The following is a 23,427-nucleotide window of genomic DNA, read 5'->3' on the forward strand; positions in this document are numbered from 1 at the left end:
ATTTACACCTCAGGCATCGACATACAGACAGACTTACGGTCCAAGGATTACGTCCAACCGAAGGAGAAATTCAACAATTGATTAGTCTACGATTAGTATTAGACATCAGATGGATGGATCCATCAGATTATCAAACAGGAATTCAAACGGTGTGCGCCAGGTCATCCAAAGACCGAAAACAATCCAAAGCTGTATCGCCACTATCCAGTCGAGCTCACTATCCAGAGAGGTATCCAATAAGATTCTAATTTATAACAGACAAAGAGAGAGAGAGAGAGAGAGAGAGAGAGAGACTATGTCGACTGTCCGGATATACGTCGTGCAGGGTCTCCCGACGGCTGCGGTTGGCGACCGGTCGCCGACGGGGCGGCGGCTCCGCGCTGGTCCTCGTCGGACTGGCTGGAGCTGTCGTCGGCGGTTCCCCCGCTGGTGGAAGCGCTGCGAAGACGGTCGGCGCGGTCTTGCAGCACCTGGGCCTCGGCGGCGGCCTTCTGGGCGCGGATCTGCTTGCGCCACATGCTGGCGTACCGCCCGCGCATGGCGAGCAGCTGGTCGTGCGTGCCGTTCTCGGCGACCTGCCCGTCGTGCAGGACGAGGATGCGGTCCGCCGTGGTGATGGTGCTGAGGCGGTGTGCGATCACCAGCATCGTGCGCCCGCGCGACAGCGTCGCCAGCGCCTCCTGGATGTGCTCTTCGGTCTCCGTGTCCAGCGCCGCGGTCGCCTCGTCCAGCAGGATGATCCGCGGGTTTTTGAGGATCGTCCGCGCGATCGCCACCCGCTGCTTCTCACCGCCGCTCAGCCGCAGACCCCGCTCGCCGACCTTTGTCTGGTACCCATCCGGGAAGGTCATGATCTTGTCGTGGATGCTGGCGGCTCGACACGCCTCGTACACATCCTCATCCGTGGCATCCTGGTTGGCATATTTCAGATTGTACATCAGAGTCTCGTTGAAAAGCACCGTGTCCTGTGGCACAACGCCAATGTGCTTCCGCAGCGAGTCGATCGTCACGTCCTGCACGTTCTGCCCGTCCACGCAGATGCTGCCCCGCTCCGCATTATAGAACCGGAATAGCAGCCGGAAGACGGTCGATTTGCCGCCGCCAGACTCGCCGACCAGCGCGGTCGTCGTGCCTGGCTCACAGCGGAAGGTCAGCCCGTTCAGCGCCGGCTTGCGCGCATCGTATGAGAACTCGACGTTCTGGAAGACAATGTCTCCCTTGCAGTGCGCCAGAGGCGCCGCACTCGGACTGTCCACCACCGTGGGCTGCTCCCGGAACAGCTCCAGCATACGCTCCGAGTTGATCAGCGCCGATTGAATCGATCGGTAGAAGGTGCCGAAAAAGTTCAACGGGCCTTGCAGCTGGGCCATGTACGTCAGCAGCGAAACGAATTTGCCCACGGGGCGCTGCCCGATAGAGACCTGGTACGCCGCGATGAAGCACGTAATCAACAGGCCGAGCATGAATACTGTGTTCTGACAGGTGTTCATCAATGTCAGCGAGAGCAGGACATGGTATTCTGCGCTTTGAAAGTCGGTCACGGATCCTCTGTATCTGCCAAACTCGTATTGTTCGGCATTAAAGTACTTGACCGTTTCGTAAGACACCATGGAATCATTCCTATGAATATTAGCATAGAAAAAAAAAAAAAAACAAAAAAAGACCTACTTCACAGCGTCTTCCTGTCGCGACGCGTTCACCATTTGCCGTCTGATCTCGGCGCGCCATTGCGCCATGCGGATTGTGACGTACAGATAGCAAAAGGTGACAATAGTGACCACCAGGGCGTAGTATGCATCAAACCAGATGAGAAAATATCCAATGGCGACACACAGATCGACTAACATGGGCACGACCTGGAAGGTGACCTGCTCGAGGAAGGTGTTGATGGAACTGCCCTTGCTGAGGGCTGAGAGGACTTCGCCGGTCTTTTTACCGAGGTGGAAATCCAGGCTCAGGCTGTGAACATGTTCGAAGGCGGCGGTTGAGAGCTCCATGTATGAGTATTGACTCACTGGGATCCACAGACTGGACCGGAGCGAGCCGATGAGGCCCTGATTCCCCTGCAGCCAGCGGTAGAGGATGTAGAGACAGATCTCCGTCCAAGGGACACGGAACTCTTGGCCGTCATCTGCAGCGAGGATATTGGTGATCTCTCCGACCTGGTAGGGTACCAAGACGTTGACGATGCGCTGCAGGACGATCAAGATAAAACAGATGACCACGATGATCTGCAAGCGGCGCGACTTGGATGGCCACAGATAGGGGAAGAAGAGCGAGTAGCCGCTGAGGTATTCCCACCAGCTAGTGGAGGGTATGGTAGTCGGGCGGACCCATGGATCAGCGGCGGGTTTGGGCGCAGCTTGACCCTGAGCCGCCGCACTACCGTACCCTGAATGATCGCCCGTTGTCTCGGGGTGGTGACCATCGAGCAGACCGGTCGATTCCGTGGGGCCGTTCGACTGGTATCGCGCGGCCTGCTTGGGCAAGGCCTGCAGCGGGTTGCTTCGGGGCAGCGTGTTGACGGTGTAGAGCAGGACGAGGATGAAGAGGATCAGGGCGCGTACGCTGTTGGAGATGACCTCCATGACCTCCCAGGGAGTGATGCCCGTACGAAGCCGGCCGCCTTCTGGATCCCCCACGGTGGGCTCATGATGAGCCGAGATGTAGAGCGAGACAGAAGCCCCGTCGATGGCCAGTTCGAGGGGTAGGGCCAGCAACCATGGGACGAATTGGGCAAAGGTCGGCGAGGGGTTGGTGTCGAGCAATGACACGAGAATGACCGCATAGACAAAGAAGGAGCCGACAATATAGATCTAACCAAGAATCAGCCCTGGGCTTCGAAATGTGCAATTCCGTTCCTCCTTCCCCCACTCACAGAGGAGCACAACTTACCACCATAGCCTGGCCACGCCACCAGTGCTCCGCGCGACTGGTCATGACGTGCAGGATGTTGATGACCGCATCGGCGACAAAGGTCACCAGCACGCCGACCGACAGCCATTTGAAGCCGAGCTTGGTCGCCTCCGAGAATCGATGAGCCTCCCTGACGACGGCCATTGAGCTCCGCGAGCGTCGCGGCAGCGGTCTACCCCCAGGTCCCGTCCGAGCAGCCGCGCCCTGGCGGGTGCTGGCGGTTCTTCGAGCCGCCAGGACGGAATTGGTCAAAAAGGCCAGCAAGAAGACGACCAGCAGAAGAATCGGATACCCCGTGCGGAGCGTCTGGAGCAGCTCCAGCGTCGCCGGGTGCAGGCGTACCCCGGCCGATCCCGCCATGATTATTTTTTGAATTATCCACGCACCGTCGCTGGCTCTCTTATGTTTCCATGTCACTTCTTATCCAGAGCACTCGACAGTCGACGACGAAGACCGATTCAAGGCTTATATTAACTCCCCAAGTGGATTGCGCACAGTTTTCGACCGGAAACGACTGTCGACGGAAGAGTTGACCACCCAACCAACACAGGGGGGGGGGGGGGGGGGGGGGGGGGGGGGGGGGGGGGGGGGGGAGGGAGGAGGAGGAGGAGGAGGAGGAGGGACGCAACACCGAACTACTCCGATCGAACACGGACGAACGATTATTATCACGAGAAACGGTCAGACGAGGAGACTCGGCTAGCGACAGAGACGACCCGACCGGAGGGAACGACGGATTTTCAGAGGCGGGGATTTGACGAGCCCCGGGGCAAGAATGTGTGACGAGTCTCGTGCATGAAAAGACAGGGAGTGCAAGGCACGCTGACAAGTGAGAAAAAGGACGATGAAGGGGAGGAAAGAAAATAAACCGGAAAGATCAGGGAAAAAATAATAAATCCCAAGGACGATGGCTTGAAGAGACTGTGCAGGCTGGACTCTCTTGGGGGGGAGAGGGAAAGAGGAGGGAGGGGGGGGATGGGAGGGAAACGGTCAGGGTTCTTGGACGGTCGGCGTGAGTTGTCGAGGAATGACGGTGTGGAGGATGAAGCTCAAGTGGCTCGCCGCCTGGTCCCGGTGGTGGAGAGAGAAGAGAGAGGGTCTACGACGCCAACGCATACCAGGGACGAGTATTTGGATGAATTTATATAGATCGAAATGCAAAAGTACGGTGTAGAGGTAGTTTTTTACTCCCGTACAGGGCCAATTTGTGCCCGATCCCGAACCCGTCGAATTATAGGCGCACCCAAGCTCCTAGATGCATCACCAACAACCAGCAGCCACGCGAGTACGATCGGATCGGAAATTATATGGGATGGCCTGTGGTCTAGAAGGCCCCGGTGGGCTACTCCGTAGCTACTTGAATCGCTTGTTAGCGCTGCGTTGGTGGCTGCCAGGGGAAGCGATCCAGTCGAGGGGCGGGGGTTTGGAATATGCAGGCGAGTACGAGGCGAAAACACGGGATAATGGGTGCGTATGAGAATGAAGAGAAGAGGTAGGATCATATGTAGACCACAGGTAGCAATAGAACTCTCCAGGGACGTGGAGTAGAGAGCTGTGAAGGAAGAAGAACCTCCTGGACAGGGCAGATCCTGTCTGCCTGAATTGAATGTTTGCCTGCCGGTCAGGCACGAAACAGCAAACAGTGGTCAGATTCGTCTCTGTCTTCCAGCAATCAACCACCAAACCTATCAAATCTCTAATAATGTATTGATCAGATACAACCAATCGTCGATCATCCTGCATGCTAATCGCCAGGACGAGTACAGAGTACCGAGTACCCAGGTACGAGGTGCTCCGTAGTCCTCCGTATGGAGGAGAGGTGAAGGTTCTCCGTACGCAGTACCTCTTTCTGGCTGGCATACTTATATACGGAGGAAGAACACGACATCAGATTCCGGGGTTCCGTGTCCGACCAAATGGTCCGTCTGTTCAAGCCCAGACGCTTGTTGGTTGGCATCCAGGGCACCGTTATCCGCCATCGGAAGGCAGAAGGCCTGCAAGTATCGGATCGAACCTTTGTCCGAATTATGGTCTGAGTAGGGGGCATGGCACTAGTGATGATGTATTCGTATGCTCCGAGCGAATTTTCTTTTGCAGCAGCAGGTGCTATGGATTCAGAACCCTGAATTCTGCAGTGTCAGCACATCAACTAGTTAGTTAACTGTACTCCGTAAGCTTCGCTTTGTCTTGCCTTCCTGTGATCGACCCATACCTAGATATCAAACGCGCAGGTTTCATCTTTGTCAAAAGGGCCTTCGGGGCTTCCAGCGGAGGACTTCGTATATGTGAGCGAGGTCACCTTCCTTCGATCGGGGGAATCGCTGACACGAGTTATTAGTCAATGATCAGGCATCAAGCCAGCGGGCAGAGGACGGTCCTCCCTCCCCTCCTCCCACCATGGGTTTTCGGGAGTACGTCCTTGTCATCGGTTGCTGGACTCACATAATCACAGCCATTCGTCTTGTTCGTATAGAGAACTTGTCAGATAAGCGAGTGAGTGGGTGAGTGAGTCCCTGTCTCGCCCATCACAGTGTATGCCTATCCAAGGCCCTGCCTACGGATTTCCCCGGAGTCCAACAGCGCTCATCTCATAATATATTTCGGTCACTCGTAGCGGCCGCCTTGTGGACTGTGATGCTTTCTTGAATAGCGAGGATTCAAAGGGGAAGGAGGCTTCATCGGGCGGAATCAAAGCTTCCATCTCTGTCGACACAACACTATCATGTCCATCAGTTCTTCGGCATGTCGCTTAACTAGAGTCAGATATGAGGCAGTATCGATTCCTTCCTTCCGTCAATGTGAGAGACCTTCTGTAAGTTCACAGGGAGAGATGCTGCTGTCGGTTTCCTCCCTCGCTCGCTCGGTCCGACGAGCCCTGCCACGACAGAGGGAGACATATAATATATGTGAAGACAAAGTAACAGGAGGGTCTTCTGAGGAGTTGAAAAAAAAAATATCTGAGAGATATTGAGAATATGTTAGAAGTTTCGAGCTGTTGGGTGGAAAACCTCAAGAGTCTCACTTTATAGTGTACAGTCAAACTCATGGCAACGAGGCGAATAACTACCAAAGATGAAGAAATCGCTTACTTTATCTAACCTGGATTTCTCAATATTAGAATATTCAACAGTACGGAGTCCCTTGCTCTACAGTGTGTGGGTGTATGAAAATAATGTCTGTATAGTGTGTAAAATACATGCCATAGTTACTAGGTGGATATGTCCGTATTAATACACATCGTGACAATACTCGCGAGCTTTCCGACCTGAGATAATAACTTCAACTCTCCAACAAACCTCATCGGCATCGCTCCGGAACACTCGCGTGTCCCAGCTGCTTCCACTGCTTGCTAACCGAGACCGAAGGCCCTTGGTCCCTCTTCTGCACCCTTCTACGGCCAGAATTCGTCGGTACGGAGCTCCTGCGCGCGGTTTCAGACCTCCCTGGCTGTCCACCACGCCGGTCGACCCCCCGCGCCGCACGCCTCCAAGCTTGGAAGAGATGGAGCACGCGATCTGTCTCCGGTTGACCAGCTCTCTCTCGGCCTCTATCTGAGCCTATTATGTCGGATTCCTCGCGTCTCTCCTCGCGACAGGGCTCTTCCCCCGCGCTACCGCCGCCTGCTCCTCCCCCAGCGCCTCCTCAGAGATACTCGAATCGCGCCGCCAGTGCCTTAGCCCGCTTCGCCCAGCCTTTCCTGTCTGGCTCGCGACCTCCCAGTCCGCATACCGCCAGCCGGACTGACTTTGGGGGCCCTCGGTCCACCCGCTCAGCCTCGCTGTGAGTTGGATTTTGCGCTCACCGTTCCCATCATGGACCCGCAGCTAACGGTGGGCAGTCCCGGAGAATCGCAGACGGTCACCCACAGGACGGGGATCCCCATCGCTACGCTCGATATCTCTCCGCAGCGAACCCACGCGGTCATCGGTGGCAGGGAGATTCTCAAGACAGTGCGAGTCTTGCCGGACCAGACGGCGGAAGAGTTCAACCTCCGGAATGCGATCATCGGCTACGCGTCAAGCCATAGCAGCGGCCCGCAGGCGTCCGCCCGCTTGAAGGACCAGCTCAACGTACGGGATGTCAAGTGGTCGCATGGAATCTACGAGACGGTCATCGCTACCGCCGTCGCGCACGGTCGCATCGTTGTCTACGACTTGCACCACCCCGGCCTGGAGCTGGCGCGGTTCCAGGGCCACAACCGCCAGGTCCATCGGCTGGCCTTCAACCCACATCGCCCCGGCTGGCTGTTGTCCGGCAGCCAGGATGCCACCATCCGCGCCTGGGATCTGCGGATGGCCTCTCCCGAGCGGGCAGTCACTACCTGCGGCAGTAAGGAACAGTTCATGGGCAACAGCGACGCCATCCGCGACATCCGGTGGTCACCCAGCGACGGCGTCCTGTTCGCCACCGCTACGGACAGTGGGGCGATTCAGCTGTGGGATTTTCGCCGGGCCACCGCCCCTCTCATGCGTATCGCTGCTCATGATAAGCCCTGCTACTCTGTCGACTGGCATCCGGACGGCAAGCACCTTCTCAGCGGAGGCACCGACAAGCAGGTCAAGGTGTGGGACTTTTCCGCGTCCGCTGAGCGTCGACAGAAGCCCACGATTCAACTCCGCACCCCGCAGCCCGTCTTGAATGTCCGCTGGCGCCCACCGTGGTGGAACGCCTCGGGCTCTGCCGCGGGCGCAGGCGACTGGCAGTCGACCCAGGTTGTCACCTCGTACGACAAGGAGGATCCCCGCATTCACCTCTGGGATCTCCGCCGCCCGCACATTCCCTTCCGCGAGTTTGACCGGTACGATACCTCCCCGAACGACCTGCTCTGGCACTCCAAGGATCTGCTCTGGACAGTGGGCGACACGGGCGCCTTCACGCAGACCGATATCCGATATGCGCCGCAAGTCATTAACCAACGGCCCATGTGCTCGGTCGCATGGAGTCCCACCGGCGAGGTGCTGTCCTTTGTCGAAAAGCGCCCGAAACGCCGCGTCCTGGGGTTCAGCAGTACGACCGAGTTTATCGGTCAGCAGAAAGATGAGTCCAATACTAGTGCCGAGAAATCTCTAAGCCAGAGTCCCGCCGACGACATGTTGGAAGAGGCCCTGCTGACCTCTTCCCTCCGCAATCGACACCAAAAGCCCACCTCGACACCGGCAGCGACGACAACACCTCCCGCGCTCCGATCCTCCAAGTCTGTGGGCAACACACCCCCAAGTGCAGAGGATATGGTTTCAATCCTTCCTTTGGAAACATCCCTGTCCAAGAGCAAAGCCTCGGAACCGTCGCAAATGGGTGCCATTGGCAGCATTTCCGGAGCAACCATGGACCCAGCGATCTCCAAGTACCTTGCTCGCCAGTATTCCCCCTTGATTGAACCTGCCGACTTCAGGCCCGCCTATGAAGATCCCTTGCTCTCCCTGATCGAGTCTTTTGATCGCAACGCGGAGCGGACCGAGGAGGCGTCTTTCTTCAAGCTCGCACAGACGTGGAGGATCGTCCGGTTTGCAGTTCTCCAGGAATTGCAGCTCAAGGCAAAGGAACGGCCCCGAGCCTCGGAGAAAGGATCCCACGGTGTGCGCCGGAAGCCTTCGCTCGAAGTGCTCGAGAGGCATCGATCCCCGGAAGATGGGAGGCACAGCAAGATGAAAAACCGCCTGTTCAAAGGCGTGATAGAGACCGAGGGACACAAGAGTCACGGTCACGGTCTCTTGCCAGACCCCGAGAGCACCTCCAATATGACCACCCCGCTCGCGCAGCCATTGCCGGACTCGCCAATTGGCTCACAGAGTAGTCCGCGATCCCCCACGTCATCGAACGACGGCCTCTCTAGTCTGCAGCCTCTGCCACCGTCCGTGTTGAGCTCCAACTACGGGACTCTTATATCCAATGATATCGCTCTGTCGGATTTAGATACCGCTTCGAGTGCGCAATTGGACCGTCGAGAGTCCGATATGAGTGAAGATATCTTGCTCCCGCCGGACATCTCCTCCCCCTTTGAACGAATCCGCGAGTTTGCTCATGCTCCTCCGGAAGCACAGCTCGAGGACCAGAGATCAGCCCCTCGTGCGATCACCGGTCGGTCCGACTGGCATATCCATGATTATCCCGAGTATAACAAGGGAACGTCGGAGGACGACTATGATCAGAAGATGGAGGATCGAAAAGCCGCAATCCGCGATTACAAGCTCTTCCCCAAGAAGGTCCTGGACCTGGAATCCCCTGTCGAAACCCGTCATAATCCGCTCTCAAGTATCTACCCTCGCCGCGAATCTGCGGAGAGTTTCGCCATGTTTTCCGCCTCCACAGACAGCTCCCATCCAGCCAAGTCCATCCCGGCCTCCTTTGCTTCAAGCACACGGCATCTTGATGTCGCTGCTGCCGGACATATCAATGCGCATGGACTTAGCCATGATAACAATAATTATAAAACCACCCATAATACTAATGATAATAATAGCAACAGCATCCAACCGGAAGAGGCAAACGCCATGACAAGGAACAAGACCACGTCTGACCTGACAGGCTCGCTGATCTCCAATCCTGCCGGTGGTAGAGATGGGTATCCGAAAGAGATATTGGTTGAAGAAGACGAAGATGAAGATGAAGCCGAAGCAGAAGGTGACCTCATTACCATACAGGATCAAGTGCACTTACAGCGACCTTCCACCCCGCCCCAGCTCTTGAAGGAATCGAGTCCGATCAATGGAATTGATCCTCATACCACCACCACCCATGTGGCCCCGGCCGGACCGCAAAAGTCGGCCATTCCCGTCCTCCCTGGTGTGACCGTAGATCTCTCGGGGGTCAACCTCCCCATCACTCCGGACTTGGCTCAGAACAGGCCTTGGAGCATTGAAGTCATCCTCCGCGAAGCCATCCGACACTACCATAGCAGCACGCCCGTGGACGTGCAGTCCGCTGTCCATCTGCTACACAAGCTACACATCCTCTTCCACAACCCGGAGGTCGTGCTTCCGTACCCGGAAAGCGAACTCCTACTCAAGACCTATAATGAACATCTTCTCCGGCAATCGATGTACGTCGAGGCTGCCGAGCTGCGGCTTCTCTGTGTCCCCTCGTACCCGGCCGTCTACGAATACGCACAGGCCGATTCGGCCATCAGCGTCTTCTGCTTCACTTGTAAACGACCTTACGAGAACCCGCACCGGGACAACACCCGCTGCCACCGCTGTGAGGTGCCCCAGGAGCCCTGTTCGATCTGTCTAAGCATCGACCCCCCGGAAGAATGGGTGGCAGCAACGACCGCTGCGACCGCTGCTAGTTCCACCGCTGCAGATAGTAGGAATGAGCTCACAGACACCCTAGAGTCCAATAGTGATGGGACCTCCTGTCTCTCGTCTCCGTTCACCGTGCAGACGGAAGCTATCACGTCATCCGAATTTCATCGCCTCGGTCTCGAAGATGACAACAATAACAACAACGACGACGATTCCTTCAGCGCCCCGCGCACCCGAGGCTCCAGTCTCTGGACGTGGTGCCAGGGCTGCGGCCACGGCGGCCACCTCGCCTGCATGCGAACATGGTTGCACGACATCGCGATGAGCGATGGCGGCTGCGCGACGCCCGGATGCCTACACGACTGCGGGCCAGGTCCGCGCCGGGACGAACACCGCGCTACCCAGCGTGAGGAGTCGCGACGGCGCGACTCGGCGAGCCGCCGCGCAGGACGGGACTTTGTCAAACGCGACCCCTGGAGTAAAGGCGAGAGCAAGGCTGTCGAAAAGGTCCGCGGCATGCTTGGCGTCGTCGCCGCCGCTGCTCCTCCTTCGGCCTCAAGCGGTGCTTCCTCCACCGCTGTAACCACCACCACCACCACGACAACCACACCCGCCAGCACGGCCAATACCATGACTACTATTCCCACGACTGCTACCACTACTTCTACCACTACTTCTACCACTACTTCCACTCCTGCTGCTTCCACTCCTGCCGCTTCTACTTCTAATGCTTCTACTTCTCATGCTGCTGCTGCTGCATCTACTAGCGCTACTAATACTACTAATAAGGGAGCGGTGCCGTCGGGAATGATGTCGCCCAAGAAAGTGAGGCTGGTCACGCCGAGTGAGCAGAGTAAGAGGCGCAGCAGTACCGCTCGTTAAAATCACTGGCTTGTTGAAAAATTCTAATCATGATACCCAATTGTATTTTTAAAGTGGTCACTATGGAAATTATTATTTACTTTGCTGCCTAGATAATCTATATATATGCCCAGTTGTATGTACTGTAGAAGAAGCTAGAATCTTCGCTTCTTCTTCGTCGGTGCTTTGCTCTTCGCTTCGAGTCGTCGCTTAAGCTCTTCGCGTCTTCTTTCTGCCCTGGCTTCCTCCGTCTCCTCCGTCTCTTCTGGTACTGCAGGTTCTTGTACTGCGGTTTCCTGCTTCGATGTGACTGGTTGATGATGGTCTTGCGCTGTGAAATCCGACGGAGCCTGCTTCTTCCCACCGATGACACCTAGTTTCTTCCCCGTGCTCTTCTCCGCCTTTCTCTCTGCTTGCGCTGGTACGGCAGTGTGTTCTGGTGCGGTCTCCGGTGTATCTAGAGGTGATGGCTTCTTGATGGTCCTTGTCCTTGTCTTGCCACCAATGGCGCCCAGAACGCGGGCTTTTGGCGCTGCTGCAGGAGAGGTACCTGTGGGAACCTTCTTCGCCTGTCCCTGGTCGGATTCGGATTCGGTCTCTTTATCCATCTCCTCTTGAGGGGACGGCTTGGCAGAAACGCTTTGAACCGGTTTTTTGCCGCCAATAACGCCAATCTTGCGTTGTGGCTTGGGGGCATCCTCTTCGATGCCCTCCCTTTGTTTCGATTCTGGTGGCATTTCTTGTCGCTGAGGGTATAAGATAAATACTATCAGCACCGGGCTGTAGGGAAAGGCTTACCTCAAATTCACCGGTCTCATTTTCTGATTCACTGGCCGTTTCCTCTTCAGCCTGGTCAAAGCGCTTCTGCTGATGCTGGATTGTCGGAGACTGAACCGCTGGAAGGGCTGGGGGGGCTAAGCTTTCTGTGGTCAGACTTTCCCACCACCTATCCGGTACAGACACCGATGTTTCAATCCCTTTTGCACTATTGTATAGCTCTGCCCGTAGAGTAGTAGCCAACTCGGCCTCCGATGATCGGGCTCCAGCCTCATCCAGCCATTTTTTCTCGTCAAATGGCGCAGCTCCCTTGATAAACTTAGCCGCATGAGCTAGGGTATTGCCGTCACCATCCTTCCGGACAGCTCGCAACCCTGCGATATTGGGGAAAACAGTGGCAAGATCCACTCCCATGGAATCGATCTTGCCAAGTAGCTTGCCAAGAGCCCAGTCCTTGTGTTTGATCTGATCAAGAAGAAATTGCTGCTGCGACTCTCGATCGGATTCTTCCCTCAACAGCGGGAGAAGCAGATGGTTTACGGTCGACTCCGGGGGCTGCCTAGACAGATGAGTAGTCCACTGTAGCGGCTGTAATGGAGCAGGCAGCCTGACCGAGATGTGTGCAGTCAGAGCGTCTGCTCCTTCTAGCCCCTTACCAAGTCTCACACTGCTTCCTGAACGCCCGTCCAATGCCTCTCCGATCTTCTGCAGGAGAACATCAAATTGCTCTGGGTCTTCATTGGGATCAATCGTTGTCTCTTCTTCCTCTGCTCGCTGTAGAATCTCCTTGAAACCCAGCCGTTCCGACCAGACGTAGACCAGGTCCGTGGCATAGATGTCGTAACCTTTGGCCGTGGAGACATATCTAACCAGCAATCGCGGCAGTTTCTCATCGCCAGTCAGTCGGAGCCTCTTCCATGCTCCAGACATGGCGAGAATAGGCAGTAAGGCTTCGCTGTCAAAGTAGTTAAAGAATGTTGCCAACGTGTTGTTGTGACAGGCACTGCTCACTGTGTACTCATTTAGGTAGGCAGGCAACCATGGAACCCGAGCACAGACCACCTAACCCCGTCTTATCTCAACTTTCTACGAAATCAGTTCTAACCGCAGACTTTCTGCTCCTACAAAGAACAAAAAGAAAGGCAAGTTCCAAAAAATGTCTGCAGGGTTTCCCGACAGATCGTCCACGAAGAGAAGTCGGTCGCCGTCGCCGTCGTCCTGGCGCCAGCCTCAGAAGCTCCCCCGCAGATACGATGGACGGGACCAGCGAGACCGAGACAATTCAACCCGACAGGAAAGTGGTCATGGCCGGCACTCGCAGCCGGTTCGGAATATGAGAGAGCAAGTGCGCCTCAATCAGCTCCAGGAGGACGAACAGGTGCGGGAGTGGGTGGCGCAGGAGGACGTTTTCGTCCTCAAGCAGGCGAAGAAGAAGGCGGAGATACGGGTCAAGGAGGGCCGCGCAAAGCCGATCGACTGGCTGACAGTTACACTGCGCGTGATCGACCCGACGAGAAATCCGCTGGATGATGAGATTGCGGACTCGGAGCTCGATCTAGTGGATCCGGACGGTGTGTTTGAAGGGCTCTCTCCGACCGAACTGCAGGATCTGGAGAAGGATATCGATACTTTCCTCGGCCTAGAGACCAACTCGCAGAATAGGGATTTCTGGAAGGTGAGTGGTGGGCATATTTATTCGTGTGGGAACAGTGAACTGACTTCGGATAATTAATTTAGACCATGCGAATTATCTGCCGGGACCGCCAGAAGACCGCCGCCCCCGAAGGCCGGGTGCTCAATTCCGTTGCTGCCGATATCAACCGCCTCCTTAGCCCGAAGACATATGAACAGCTCCAGGGTTTAGAGACTCAAGTGAGGAGGAAACTCGATTCCAACGAGCCGATCGATACGGATTACTGGGAGGAGCTCCTGCGCAGTCTTACAGTATGGAAGGCTCGGGCCAAATTGAAGAAGGTCTACCAGGATGTTATCGAAGAACGCGTTCGCGGCTTGCGCAAGCAGCAGGCCGATGAGGCCGAGGCCGTCCGAATGAAACTCGCACCCCTCGCACCAGCCGTTTCCGACGGTGTAGAAAAGGGTTTGGATAAAGAGGACGAAGCTCTCGACCCGGAGCCGCTCCTGCAGGTTCCACCAGAGGATAAGGGATTAGAAATTGTTGATGAATCTGAATTCCTTCAGCAGGTGGTAGGTTTGACCGTTCATGTTCGTTTTTTTATATATACATCTAGCTGATGGACTGGCTAGGCTCGTGAACGCCAGAAGATCTTAAAAATGGGCTTTGTGCCGCTACGACATCGCCAACTGGAAAAGACATCAACCGCGCTCACGAGTCGGACTTCTAACCTCCCGGTTGCCGCGGCTTCGACCCGGTTTTCCTCTCTTCCAAACGACGACTTCTCCCTGGCGACGAAGGCTCTTTACGAACGCGAACTGGCGAAAGGTGTCAGCGAAAATGAGGAGATATTTACGGGCGAAGAGACCGTCAGCACAGCCTCACGCCCGCAGTGGGCTAACAAATACCGTCCTCGCAAGCCGCGGTATTTCAATCGTGTGCAGATGGGCTACGAATGGAACAAGTACAACCAGACCCATTACGACCACGACAATCCGCCGCCCAAGGTTGTCCAGGGCTACAAGTTTAATATCTTCTACCCTGATCTGATCGACAAGGCAAAGGCCCCCACCTATCGCATTGAACGCGAACACGGGAGGAAGCGCGGGCAGTCTTTCACCCCTGCCGGTGAGGAGGATACCTGTCTTATCCGATTCATGGCCGGACCGCCTTATGAGGACATTGCGTTTCGAATTGTCGACAAGGAATGGGATTACAGCGCCAAGAGGGAGAGAGGATTCAAGAGCACCTTTGAAAAGGTATAGTCAGACAGACCTTGTCCACAAAACAAAGGCTAACAGTGATCATTTAGGGTATCCTGCAACTCCATTTCCAATTCAAAAGGGTACGTCTACTCGGATTTTCTCGTGTCAAAAGTATCATATTGATTTTATTTCTCCAGATATACTACCGCAAGTAGTACTATTCGGCCAACCGAGAAAACAACAGTCCATTATTTGTTTTTATATTTGCATAGCGAACTAAGATTTAATTAAATGTTATTTCTAAAAGCTTCAGCGAGGGCAAATCTTTTTTTAATAAGTACAAGTAGCAAAAGTGCATGTAGTTTATACTCATTTTTGTAGAATATTTCTTCCAAGTTATTCAGTGCTTAGCAGAATCAATGGCTATTACTCTCCTATATTAGTTATATATATAGTACAAGCTGATGGGCCAGATCTGGCTTAGTGTTGTAGGGCTGAGCTCCAAGTCGGTGGGGGTCCACAGATACCGCCTTCCCAAATCGGACTTTCATACAAACCTATGTAGTATGCCCATATTCTCTCACGTGGACTTCGGGCTCTTGCCAAAGACAGCCCATCATGCCTCACTTACCGTCTCTAACCACTCGTATGCCCCTTTCTTACGCCCCTACCTTTAGCATTGCTGCTCAAGTGGAAGCTTTGGCCTGTGGTATCACTGACACCACCAAGAAGATGATCTTCAACTCTCTCCCCTCTCGGGATTCCTTAGGAGACTGTACAGAGGGTTCGGTATACGGTACAAGCGGCTACTAGCATGACGAAGCATTGTACTTTCGAATCAGAAAATGGACCTCTGGGTTGAAACAACAATTGCAACTGGCATTGACCTAAAGCTCTTCGATATGCTTACTTGAGGCAGATCTGTTGACCATGGATATCCCAGCTGCAAAGACAGACGGTGCACTAAGATTACTCGGTGGGGTTTATTGAATTCTAGTCAAGCCATAGCCGTGTCGGAGGACTGATTGGTATCTTTGATCTCTTTAGGCTGCATTCTTCGCCCTACCTTGGTTCCATGAGGGTCATCAAGGAGACGGGTAAAAACACCTCTATAACCAAGAATATCATAAAACCCCCGAGTGCTCCAGCGATTCAGGGAGCATATACCATATGTATGTCCTTTATAGTCATAATTATGGCCTTCCTCAGTGGGTTCGAAGAGGCAATGTGCTGATTTCATCTCTTTTGCAGTGTCGATAGCGGTTCCCCTGCTATCTAGGCCTTGCCAGGCTGGTCTGTCCTATTTATGGATATAGGAGGCATCACCAGGCCATTGCCTTGGTGAATTGAGAGGCATTATAGAATACGGGCCTATCTAAGCTGTTTTCGTGAGTGACCACTAGTTACCCATGTAGTATACTATCTGTCATGAAGTAAGGTAATTATATATATCTGACTCGCTTCTCTCTGGATACCAGCGCTATAAACAGATCCACTTCTCTTTTTTTTTTGCCTTGGAAAAATGACAGTAGTCTACGTTAATTCTTCAGCTAGAAAGGGTTGATCTGATACGCTATAATCCACATCATATTTCTGTGGCATCCCACTAGGTTAATAGGTGGAGATGTGATGGAGCAATGGTAGCATCGATGTCCGCTCATCTCCGCAGAGAACCCCCACGAGCACTGGGCTGTATCGTGCTCCTGCTCCGTTGCTTGAGACTCTCACCCAATCTTGTGGCCACGGGAAACTGGGTATTTTCAGGGCAGTTCGTTCAACATGAGAGCTGGCAATATGATTGGGCTGGATATTTCACCCACCCTGCCCACTTCACTTTTCTAGGAGCATAACGATGTGATCTAGCAGATGCACGGCTTCCCTCGCGTGGGGAACTGTCAAATCTTTAATTCCACCTCGTCGCACTCTCTTCTGACATTCTCCCCCATCGTCTCGCGGGTGTCTCGATGGCTTGCGGACAATTTTCTCCTCCCCTCCCCGGGCCTGAGGACTGGCCAGTTGGCGATCACGTGCCTCCAACCCAACTGTCAGATATCGGAACAGTTTTTTTCTATGTGTCGCCATGCTTTATTATTGCCTGGGGACAAACTCCTGGTCGGGCATAAGAGCGAGCGTTTGTAGGGCGGACAATAGGCGCGAGAAAGGTCTTCCAGAACAAACCGCCTCCCTTTGACGGATCATTCCGCGAAGGAAAAATAAAAAAAAGGGAAAAAGAAAAAAAGGGAAAAATAGAATGCGGACAAAGTGATGGGAAGCCCCTGCAGCTTTCCGCACGCACCCAGTAAGACGCACTTCCCTCCTTCTAGCCTCTCTTTCTCTCTCTCTGCCTCGTCCCCCCCGGCTGCTGCTGCTGCTTGCTGGGAGGTAACTAAGTCCCGCCCCAGGCAAGCGGCCTGTAGAACTGGGCCTGGGTGATTATTGGCCCTGTCGATACGGTACAATGAGAGGTCGAGGGAACCGCCTCCCGCAGTAGATCCAAGCATGACACAACAATAGTGTCGGCTCTCGATGAAGGGGGTTTTTACTGGAGGTCCATTTGCTTGTTTCGATCCAGCAGCTGCAGCAGTTTCGACGACCGCCAGTGACAGGCAGTGGGTTTGCCAGAGCATGTGCCTAATGAGCTGGCAAAGCGTCACGACTCTGACTCCCTCTGGCCCTTGACTTGCTTTCTGGTTGTGAATGGCCAGAGCTTTCCTCCATATCTTGCTCCAGTCTTGTTCCTCTCCCTCTTCGGTAGCCTTCTCTGCCCATCTACTTCTTACTTCCTGCCGCCCACAGGACAAACATCAACTGTCTAGATGTATCGGGGCCCAGTAGGGAACTCATTGAAGACCTCTGCTTCTCACTTCAGAGAGAACATGCCTTCTTCTTCTTCTTCTTCTTCTTCTCCCACTTCCGTGGCTTCTTCTAATCCTACTGCTTCCTCTTCTTTGCCTTCTTTCCACTGTTATCATTATTCCCACGCAGCCAACAGCAGGCTGCCGCCGGGCAATAATAAACTCTCCAGTGACAGCCCCTCGACCTGCTACCAACAGGCAAAGAGGGTAGCGGATCAAATTGTTCCCAACACGACTCCTCTCACCACAGGCGACCCCTGCCCCTCTGTCGTACCCGGTTTGAACTACGCCTTTGCACCAGCCCCGGCGGAGATGATGCCTTTCCCCCAAACCAGCCATGAGGAATCCTGGATCAAAGGGACCGCCTATGGCTCTGTTCTCAACCAGTCCCAGATTCCTCGAGCGCTACTGGTCCACCAGGACGGTATCCAGCCCTTTTCTCGCGGTAACCACCATCGAGTGGCTTCTCACCCAGTTCCTATGGCCCACCCGTCATATGAAAATAAGTGTGCAACAGACTGGGTAAGTAGCAGAGGTTACATACCCCCCTGACTTCTAGTTATTCTTCTATTATTACTATGTCTTTTGTCCTGGACCAAATCTCTGAGCTTACACTTTACTTATTTGTTTTTTCTCTCTCTCTTCTAGTCTACAGTGTCGCACCTGTCATACCAACACCAACACTCTGCTGGCGATGTAATTGATCTCACTCATTCAACGCGGTCACCCTCCATCAGTTCAGCATCATATCAAACTCCAGGACCTAGCGACAAGACAGCTTCGTTTCAGTCCAACGACACAGATGGCATTCGAACGAGCTCCAAGGACGCCAACGAAGATAAGAACGTCGAGCTTCCGTATTCGACTCTTATCTACCAGGCTCTGATCAATACGTCTGGAAACATGCTCTCCTTGCAGGAAATCTACAAATGGTTTGAAGAGAACACTTCGAAAGGAAAAGACAAGTCCAAGGGATGGCAGAACAGCGTCCGTCACAATTTGTCTATGAACGCGGTACGTTTTGTTTCGATCAAGTGTTTGCTCTTTCTTCTCGTGTTCTTTCCGAACTGACTGATTCCTCTCCAGGCATTCGAGGCGGTCAAAGGAGAGCCCAGCAACGGGAAAAAAGGGGGTAATCTTTGGAGATTGACGGAAGAGGCCATCCAGAACGGGGTGATGTCGACTACAAGGTTTCGAAAGCAGGCGACCTACAAGAGAACCATGAGCTCGGACAGTCCTGCTCCGCAGCGACAGCAGTCGGGGGCCAAAGGTGGGAAAGCGGCTCGCAATTCGGCCAGACTTCGTGGCCAGGAGGACAAGGCGCGCAAAGAAAAGAGCCGTCAGCAGTACCCTGCATTCGACCGCCCACGACAGACGCCCGTTCATCCGCCGCCGGCCCATATGATGTGGCAATTCCACACCCCGGTACCTCATCCTCCGAATCCCCCCCATACGGCAGACTCGCTGGCCGCCGGCCTGGAAACCGTCGTTGGCTGCACCCATCATTTGCCGCCCTCTCTGTTCTGCGATATGCCCGGCTCAGGTCCGGACTATAGTCACCTCAATCTCAATTTTGGGTTGGGGGCGGCAGCAGTCTTTGGGATCAACTCCAATGGGTACGGCGCCAACAATGAACTCCCGACCGATCTCCAGCTCGGTGTATAGGAAAAACAGCTGGCCCTTGGAGGCTCGGGGAACTGTCTAGCGCTACAGGGTATTTTTTTTTTTTTTTTTTCCTTGTTCTGTTTTCGAGAGGGGTCTCTTTTTCTTTTTCTCTTTTCTTTTCTGTTCTTCCCTTCCCCCCTTCCCCTCCCCTCCCCACCTTCATTCTCTTATCCACCGTCGTCGTCGTTTCGGTAGCCAACCCAATCCCCCCCTTCCTTGTTCTCTTCGAACTTTTTTAGAAACCATGAGCATACTGCACACTCATTTTTTTTACTGTGATTCTGTAAGCATATGCGCAAAAGATGTGGCGTTGGAGTGAATGGGTTCAGTGATCCTTAGCAGCCAGCCCTCCTCCCCTTGTCTTCCCCCCCCCCTTCTATGATTACTATTTAATTCTGGCATTTCGTTTTCATTTCCTCCATGACAAGTACTGTCAATGACTTTCGACCGTTTCTGTGAAAATGGGACACTTCCTGCCAATAAGAACATTGCATTCCACCAGTTCTCACAACCTACCTAACCTAGGTATCTGGATAACTGTCTTGAAGAAAAGAGTGAATTTGTTTCAGTACTGCCCTCCCCCGGGGGACGACAAGATACGACTCTTCCCCTCTGTTTCCCTCTCCACTTGCTCCATGTGCTCTTCCGACGTGCCTCAGTGCAGTGTGTCATCGCCACCAATGAATCGTACCTCCTGGAGCACGCTAGACGCTCAAAGGGGGGACTGATCGTAAGCCGTATGTGACGCCAGGCTATTTCACGGCCAGTCCTCGTGATGGCAAGCTGCGCAGGGCAATCTGCCGTGTTGGAGCCATTCTGCTCTTATGACGTGATGTGCACACACACACACACACACCGGGCGGGGCTTTATTGCGCGACAGGTATACGGTCAGAGTCAATAGGTACATAGAAGTACTTTTTGTAGCTATGATTCGATCTACTTGACAGCTGTTTTATCTAATGAGAGGGCTTTCTCTTTGCTGGCGGCTCTCCGACCGTCTTCCAACCTGGCTGTGTAACCATCCCCATCAAAACCGATAAGACGGAATGGAGAGGGGAGAGGAAGAGTAACGATACCTTGATTCATTTCACCACAATCTCTGATGACTTCGCTGCGATCATCAGGAGCTAAGGCAGTGTCCTTTTGCTGCCCGAAAACCCAGGAAGTTATTTGTTTCTTTTCTTTTTTTTGTCCCGTCTTCCCTTTTACAGCTTTGTTTCCTGACAGGTCGGCCTCGTCGTAAAGGACCCCCAAACAAGCACCACATGCAGCCGCGAAGCGAGTCCTTTCTTTGTTCTCTCTCTCTTTCTCTCTCTCTCTCCCTCTCTCTTTTCTCTATCTCCAGCTACTCTTCAATAATCGATGCCTACTTTTGATCTGTCATGCTTCCCCTGGCTTGCGCGGCCCGTACCTAACTTACCTTTCCCAAATGTCTGCACGGGAGATCTCTCAGAACCGACTCGCAGGACGGGATGTGAGGGATGTGACATGCCCAACAGCTTTCTTCTTTTTAGATGTGTCAATTTCTTTCCGTGACTCAGGTTCTGCACTCTTCGGCCGAAGAGTTGAACGAGGGCTATGAGGAGTGTACCCTGTCGATGCAAGAGAAGTACTCTTGCTGATGCTCTGAGTCTTCTTAACCCCTACGGACAAAATATTCACCTACTACATACTCATACCCTTGGACTGACAGATTAGTATTGGATTAGATAACTATCTACGAACCAGTTGTGGACATTTAATTCCTCATTTCATGCAGCACCAAGCATTGCAGGCACATTAAAAATAATAATAATAATAATAACAATGATAGGGGAAAAAAAAAAAAAAAAAGAGGACTCGTGTTTTGCCCACAGCTGTCAGGTCTCTGCAGACGCCTCTTCTGACAACACAGGCCCGGGTCTAGACAAAAGACAAGAGAGTCTAGCCCGGGGGGGGGTTCATCCTAGGAGGCTGAAGGAGGACGCATACTTACTGTCTGCATACTGCCTACATCCTCTGGCCGATTCATGGAAACTCCTCGGGCGCTATGTAGGTCGATGCATGCACGCAATCAATGCCGTTCGAGTCTACCTTTCTACTCGGAACGAACGCCCCTGTCAGCTCATATGAGAAGGTAGAATATTCATCCTATTCAATCTTTGTGGTCATCTGTTTGCACTACATCCTGGCTACACGGATACTGAAAGAAAGAAGCATACTAGGTAGTTATTCTCGTATATTGGTTTCAATGTTTATTAACGAATCAAGGGTCGATCGTCTAATTACTGGGTAAAGGTACCAACTACATTATGTAGTATGGGCGGGCTGTAGACAGGGTTCGGATGTCTTGCTGGTTAAAGACGGGAAGGGGGGGGTCGGATGTCGGATGAAGGGGGAATGGAAATATCGGATGATAATGCAATTGTACATACTTGCCGAGGCGAGTCGTAGAAATGTGCAAAGTACGGAGTACTCCGTACGAGGTACTAGGTAGCAGATACTGGGTGCCTAGTAGGTACCTTTGTGCCGTGCCTAGACGGAGCTCAGTACAAAGTACCGATGTAGGTAGCCATACTACCTACATAGTTACTACATAGGTAGTCAGTCTATAGTTAGTACATTCTTGCAGACAGGGATCCCATCGTCCAGCATGTGCCGGTTTCAACGTTCGGTTACTATTGACGGATACTGAATCCACGAAAGAGAAGTGCAGTAGGGAGTATCATCATAAGTGGTCCTACAATAATACTAAACACTTACGTAGAGTAGGAGGAGGATTAGAATCCGTTGTGACGGACAGAGAAATTGGAGATAGGCAGTAGGTTTGGGATGCGACAATGGGGGAAGGGAGGGGAGGAAGATTCCGGGGCGGGAGAAAATACAGGCGCCGAAAACATGAGATGAGTTCTGCCATGGGTTATTCTAGTTAGGTCTTACATATGGTCAGGGTCTACAAGAAATCGAATGATATCGATTCAGAGATACCGAATGATCCGGGAAGGAGAGAGGGAGATCTCGACCGTTCGGCGGCGTCAGTCGTGGCTGAAGTTCATTGATGGGCATCTTTCTTTGGGTTCAGGCTTCGACCAAACCACGTAGACATGGGAACTATACGCAGGGAGTATCGACCGGGGGAGGAGGAGGGGATAAGGTATGGACAAAAAAGGAAAATTCATTGAGCGACAATGAAGACTGGATTCATTGGTCGCCCGTTTCTGGTCATCTTTTTGAATGATGGAGGGGTTTTTTTTTTCTAAAGTGAACTATTCCCAGCCGGAATTTCCTTTTCCGTAATCATTGCGCTCCCACGAGAACAAAAATAACACAACACCGAGCAGTAGGAAGACAGACGGGGTTGATTTAGCGCTTGCCAGCCTTCTCGGACTCCTTGAGGACCTTCTTGACGATCTTCTGCTCCTCGATCAGGAAGGCGCGGACAATGCGGTCCTTGACGCAGCCAGCGCAGCGAGAGCCACCGTAGGCACGGCTGACGGACTTCTTGGGGCGGGAGATCTGGGAGTACTCGCGGGGGCGGAGGGCAGGGACCTGCAGTACAGAAATAGATGTCTCAGTAAAATCGTCCACAACCCAGGTATTTCTCGACTGTAGATAAAAGATGTCTATCCAGTTTGCGGGTTCTTTTTTTTTCCTTTTCGCAGGGTCTTCGATGGGGGTATTTCAACGCAAGAGTCGTCTCCGTCATTGTCATGTTCCCTCGAAGCCCGCTTCTTGCCCCTCACACCCAACCAGCAAAAACAGAAAGGTATCATGTATCATGGATCATATTTGCGCAGGGAACTCACGCCAGGGAGCTTGATGCCGCAGTCACCGCACTTGGGAGCAGTGCCCTTCTTCTTGATGTGGAGGTAACGAAGGTCGCCGCCGGGGGTGCGGATGACGCGGACCTTGTTGGACCGCGAGTTGTACCTGCACACCGAAATTCTTTGTCAATATTCATTCGCGAAGACGACAATCCTGCCACAAAAATCATATTCGAGCAAAAAAGCGCTGTTGAATATGCGCTGCTGCTGGATCGGGCGACGAGAAAAAATTCAAGAGGGTTTCAACATACGGGTTCCGTCTGCGCTATAAGAGAGAAAAAAAACCACCGGTCAGTAAAAGGCACGCCGACATGGGGGGGGGGGGGAAGATTAGAATTATCGCAAAAGTTGACTCACGTATTGAACTCTGTTGTTCGCCATTTTGATTGTCCTTGAACCTACGGTGACTCGGGATTCAAAGAATTGGCGGCGTTGTCGGTGGTCGTCGTGGTCGTCGTAGAATTGTCACG

General features: G+C 53.3%; 7 protein-coding genes across 7 annotated transcripts; 3 read left to right on the top strand and 4 right to left on the bottom strand.

The window, feature by feature from the left end:
• Positions 1 to 264: 264 nt before the first annotated feature.
• Positions 265 to 3,389, bottom strand: ASPZODRAFT_127358 (hypothetical protein). The gene is made up of 3 exons (XM_022721728.1): positions 2,896 to 3,389; positions 1,669 to 2,816; positions 265 to 1,620 (listed from the first exon to the last, which is right to left on the bottom strand). The coding sequence occupies exons 1-3, from the start codon at positions 3,274 to 3,276 to the stop codon at positions 294 to 296; spliced, it is 2,856 nt and encodes a 951-aa protein (XP_022585811.1). The 5' UTR covers positions 3,277 to 3,389; the 3' UTR covers positions 265 to 293.
• A 711-nt stretch (positions 3,390 to 4,100) lies between these two features.
• Positions 4,101 to 5,188, bottom strand: ASPZODRAFT_354315 (hypothetical protein). The gene is made up of 2 exons (XM_022728269.1): positions 5,129 to 5,188; positions 4,101 to 5,045 (listed from the first exon to the last, which is right to left on the bottom strand). The coding sequence occupies exon 2, from the start codon at positions 4,774 to 4,776 to the stop codon at positions 4,270 to 4,272; it is 507 nt and encodes a 168-aa protein (XP_022585812.1). The 5' UTR covers positions 4,777 to 5,045; positions 5,129 to 5,188; the 3' UTR covers positions 4,101 to 4,269.
• Positions 4,833 to 11,039, top strand: ASPZODRAFT_12141 (hypothetical protein; the record flags this gene model as incomplete). The annotated part of the gene is made up of 4 exons (XM_022721288.1): positions 4,833 to 4,946; positions 6,282 to 6,440; positions 6,512 to 6,696; positions 6,755 to 11,039. The coding sequence occupies 4 exons, from the start codon at positions 4,833 to 4,835 to the stop codon at positions 11,037 to 11,039; spliced, it is 4,743 nt and encodes a 1,580-aa protein (XP_022585813.1).
• Positions 11,040 to 11,173: 134 nt separating this feature from the next.
• Positions 11,174 to 12,817, bottom strand: ASPZODRAFT_163158 (hypothetical protein; the record flags this gene model as incomplete). Its single annotated transcript, XM_022726609.1, has 3 exons — positions 11,174 to 11,764; positions 11,817 to 12,750; positions 12,807 to 12,817. The coding sequence occupies 3 exons, from the start codon at positions 12,815 to 12,817 to the stop codon at positions 11,174 to 11,176; spliced, it is 1,536 nt and encodes a 511-aa protein (XP_022585814.1).
• A 69-nt stretch (positions 12,818 to 12,886) lies between these two features.
• Positions 12,887 to 14,922, top strand: ASPZODRAFT_107776 (hypothetical protein). Its single transcript, XM_022720952.1, has 5 exons — positions 12,887 to 13,470; positions 13,533 to 14,000; positions 14,061 to 14,687; positions 14,741 to 14,773; positions 14,831 to 14,922. The coding sequence occupies exons 1-5, from the start codon at positions 12,952 to 12,954 to the stop codon at positions 14,846 to 14,848; spliced, it is 1,665 nt and encodes a 554-aa protein (XP_022585815.1). The 5' UTR covers positions 12,887 to 12,951; the 3' UTR covers positions 14,849 to 14,922.
• Positions 14,923 to 17,509: 2,587 nt separating this feature from the next.
• Positions 17,510 to 19,153, top strand: ASPZODRAFT_12144 (hypothetical protein; the record flags this gene model as incomplete). The annotated part of the gene is made up of 3 exons (XM_022721289.1): positions 17,510 to 18,010; positions 18,137 to 18,502; positions 18,575 to 19,153. The coding sequence occupies 3 exons, from the start codon at positions 17,510 to 17,512 to the stop codon at positions 19,151 to 19,153; spliced, it is 1,446 nt and encodes a 481-aa protein (XP_022585816.1).
• A 3,155-nt stretch (positions 19,154 to 22,308) lies between these two features.
• ASPZODRAFT_107780 (hypothetical protein) lies at positions 22,309 to 23,399 on the bottom strand. Its single transcript, XM_022720953.1, has 4 exons — positions 23,315 to 23,399; positions 23,209 to 23,222; positions 22,940 to 23,063; positions 22,309 to 22,682 (listed from the first exon to the last, which is right to left on the bottom strand). The coding sequence occupies exons 1-4, from the start codon at positions 23,336 to 23,338 to the stop codon at positions 22,497 to 22,499; spliced, it is 348 nt and encodes a 115-aa protein (XP_022585817.1). The 5' UTR covers positions 23,339 to 23,399; the 3' UTR covers positions 22,309 to 22,496.
• Between the last annotated feature and the right edge of the window lie 28 nt (positions 23,400 to 23,427).

This window comes from Penicilliopsis zonata (assembly GCF_001890105.1).
Source record: "Penicilliopsis zonata CBS 506.65 unplaced genomic scaffold ASPZOscaffold_1, whole genome shotgun sequence".
NCBI classification, from domain to species: Eukaryota; Fungi; Ascomycota; class Eurotiomycetes; order Eurotiales; family Aspergillaceae; genus Penicilliopsis; species Penicilliopsis zonata.

Coding starts and splice junctions, on each gene's coding strand:
- ASPZODRAFT_354315 (XM_022728269.1), bottom strand. CDS start 4,776: ATGCCAGCCAGAAAGAGGTACTGCGTACGGAGAACCTTCACCTCTCCT.
- ASPZODRAFT_107780 (XM_022720953.1), bottom strand. CDS start 23,338: ATGGCGAACAACAGAGTTCAATAC. Junction 22,683..22,939: donor GCGGCATCAAGCTCCCTGGC/GTGAGTTCCCTG, acceptor TCTGTACTGCAG/GTCCCTGCCCTCCGCCCCCG.
- ASPZODRAFT_107776 (XM_022720952.1), top strand. CDS start 12,952: ATGTCTGCAGGGTTTCCCGACAGATCGTCCACGAAGAGAAGTCGGTCG. Junction 13,471..13,532: donor AGAATAGGGATTTCTGGAAG/GTGAGTGGTGGG, acceptor TAATTAATTTAG/ACCATGCGAATTATCTGCCG. Junction 14,001..14,060: donor CTGAATTCCTTCAGCAGGTG/GTAGGTTTGACC, acceptor TGGACTGGCTAG/GCTCGTGAACGCCAGAAGAT.
- ASPZODRAFT_127358 (XM_022721728.1), bottom strand. CDS start 3,276: ATGGCGGGATCGGCCGGGGTACGCCTGCACCCGGCGACGCTGGAGCTG. Junction 2,817..2,895: donor GGCGTGGCCAGGCTATGGTG/GTAAGTTGTGCT, acceptor ATTCTTGGTTAG/ATCTATATTGTCGGCTCCTT. Junction 1,621..1,668: donor CGACAGGAAGACGCTGTGAA/GTAGGTCTTTTT, acceptor TAATATTCATAG/GAATGATTCCATGGTGTCTT.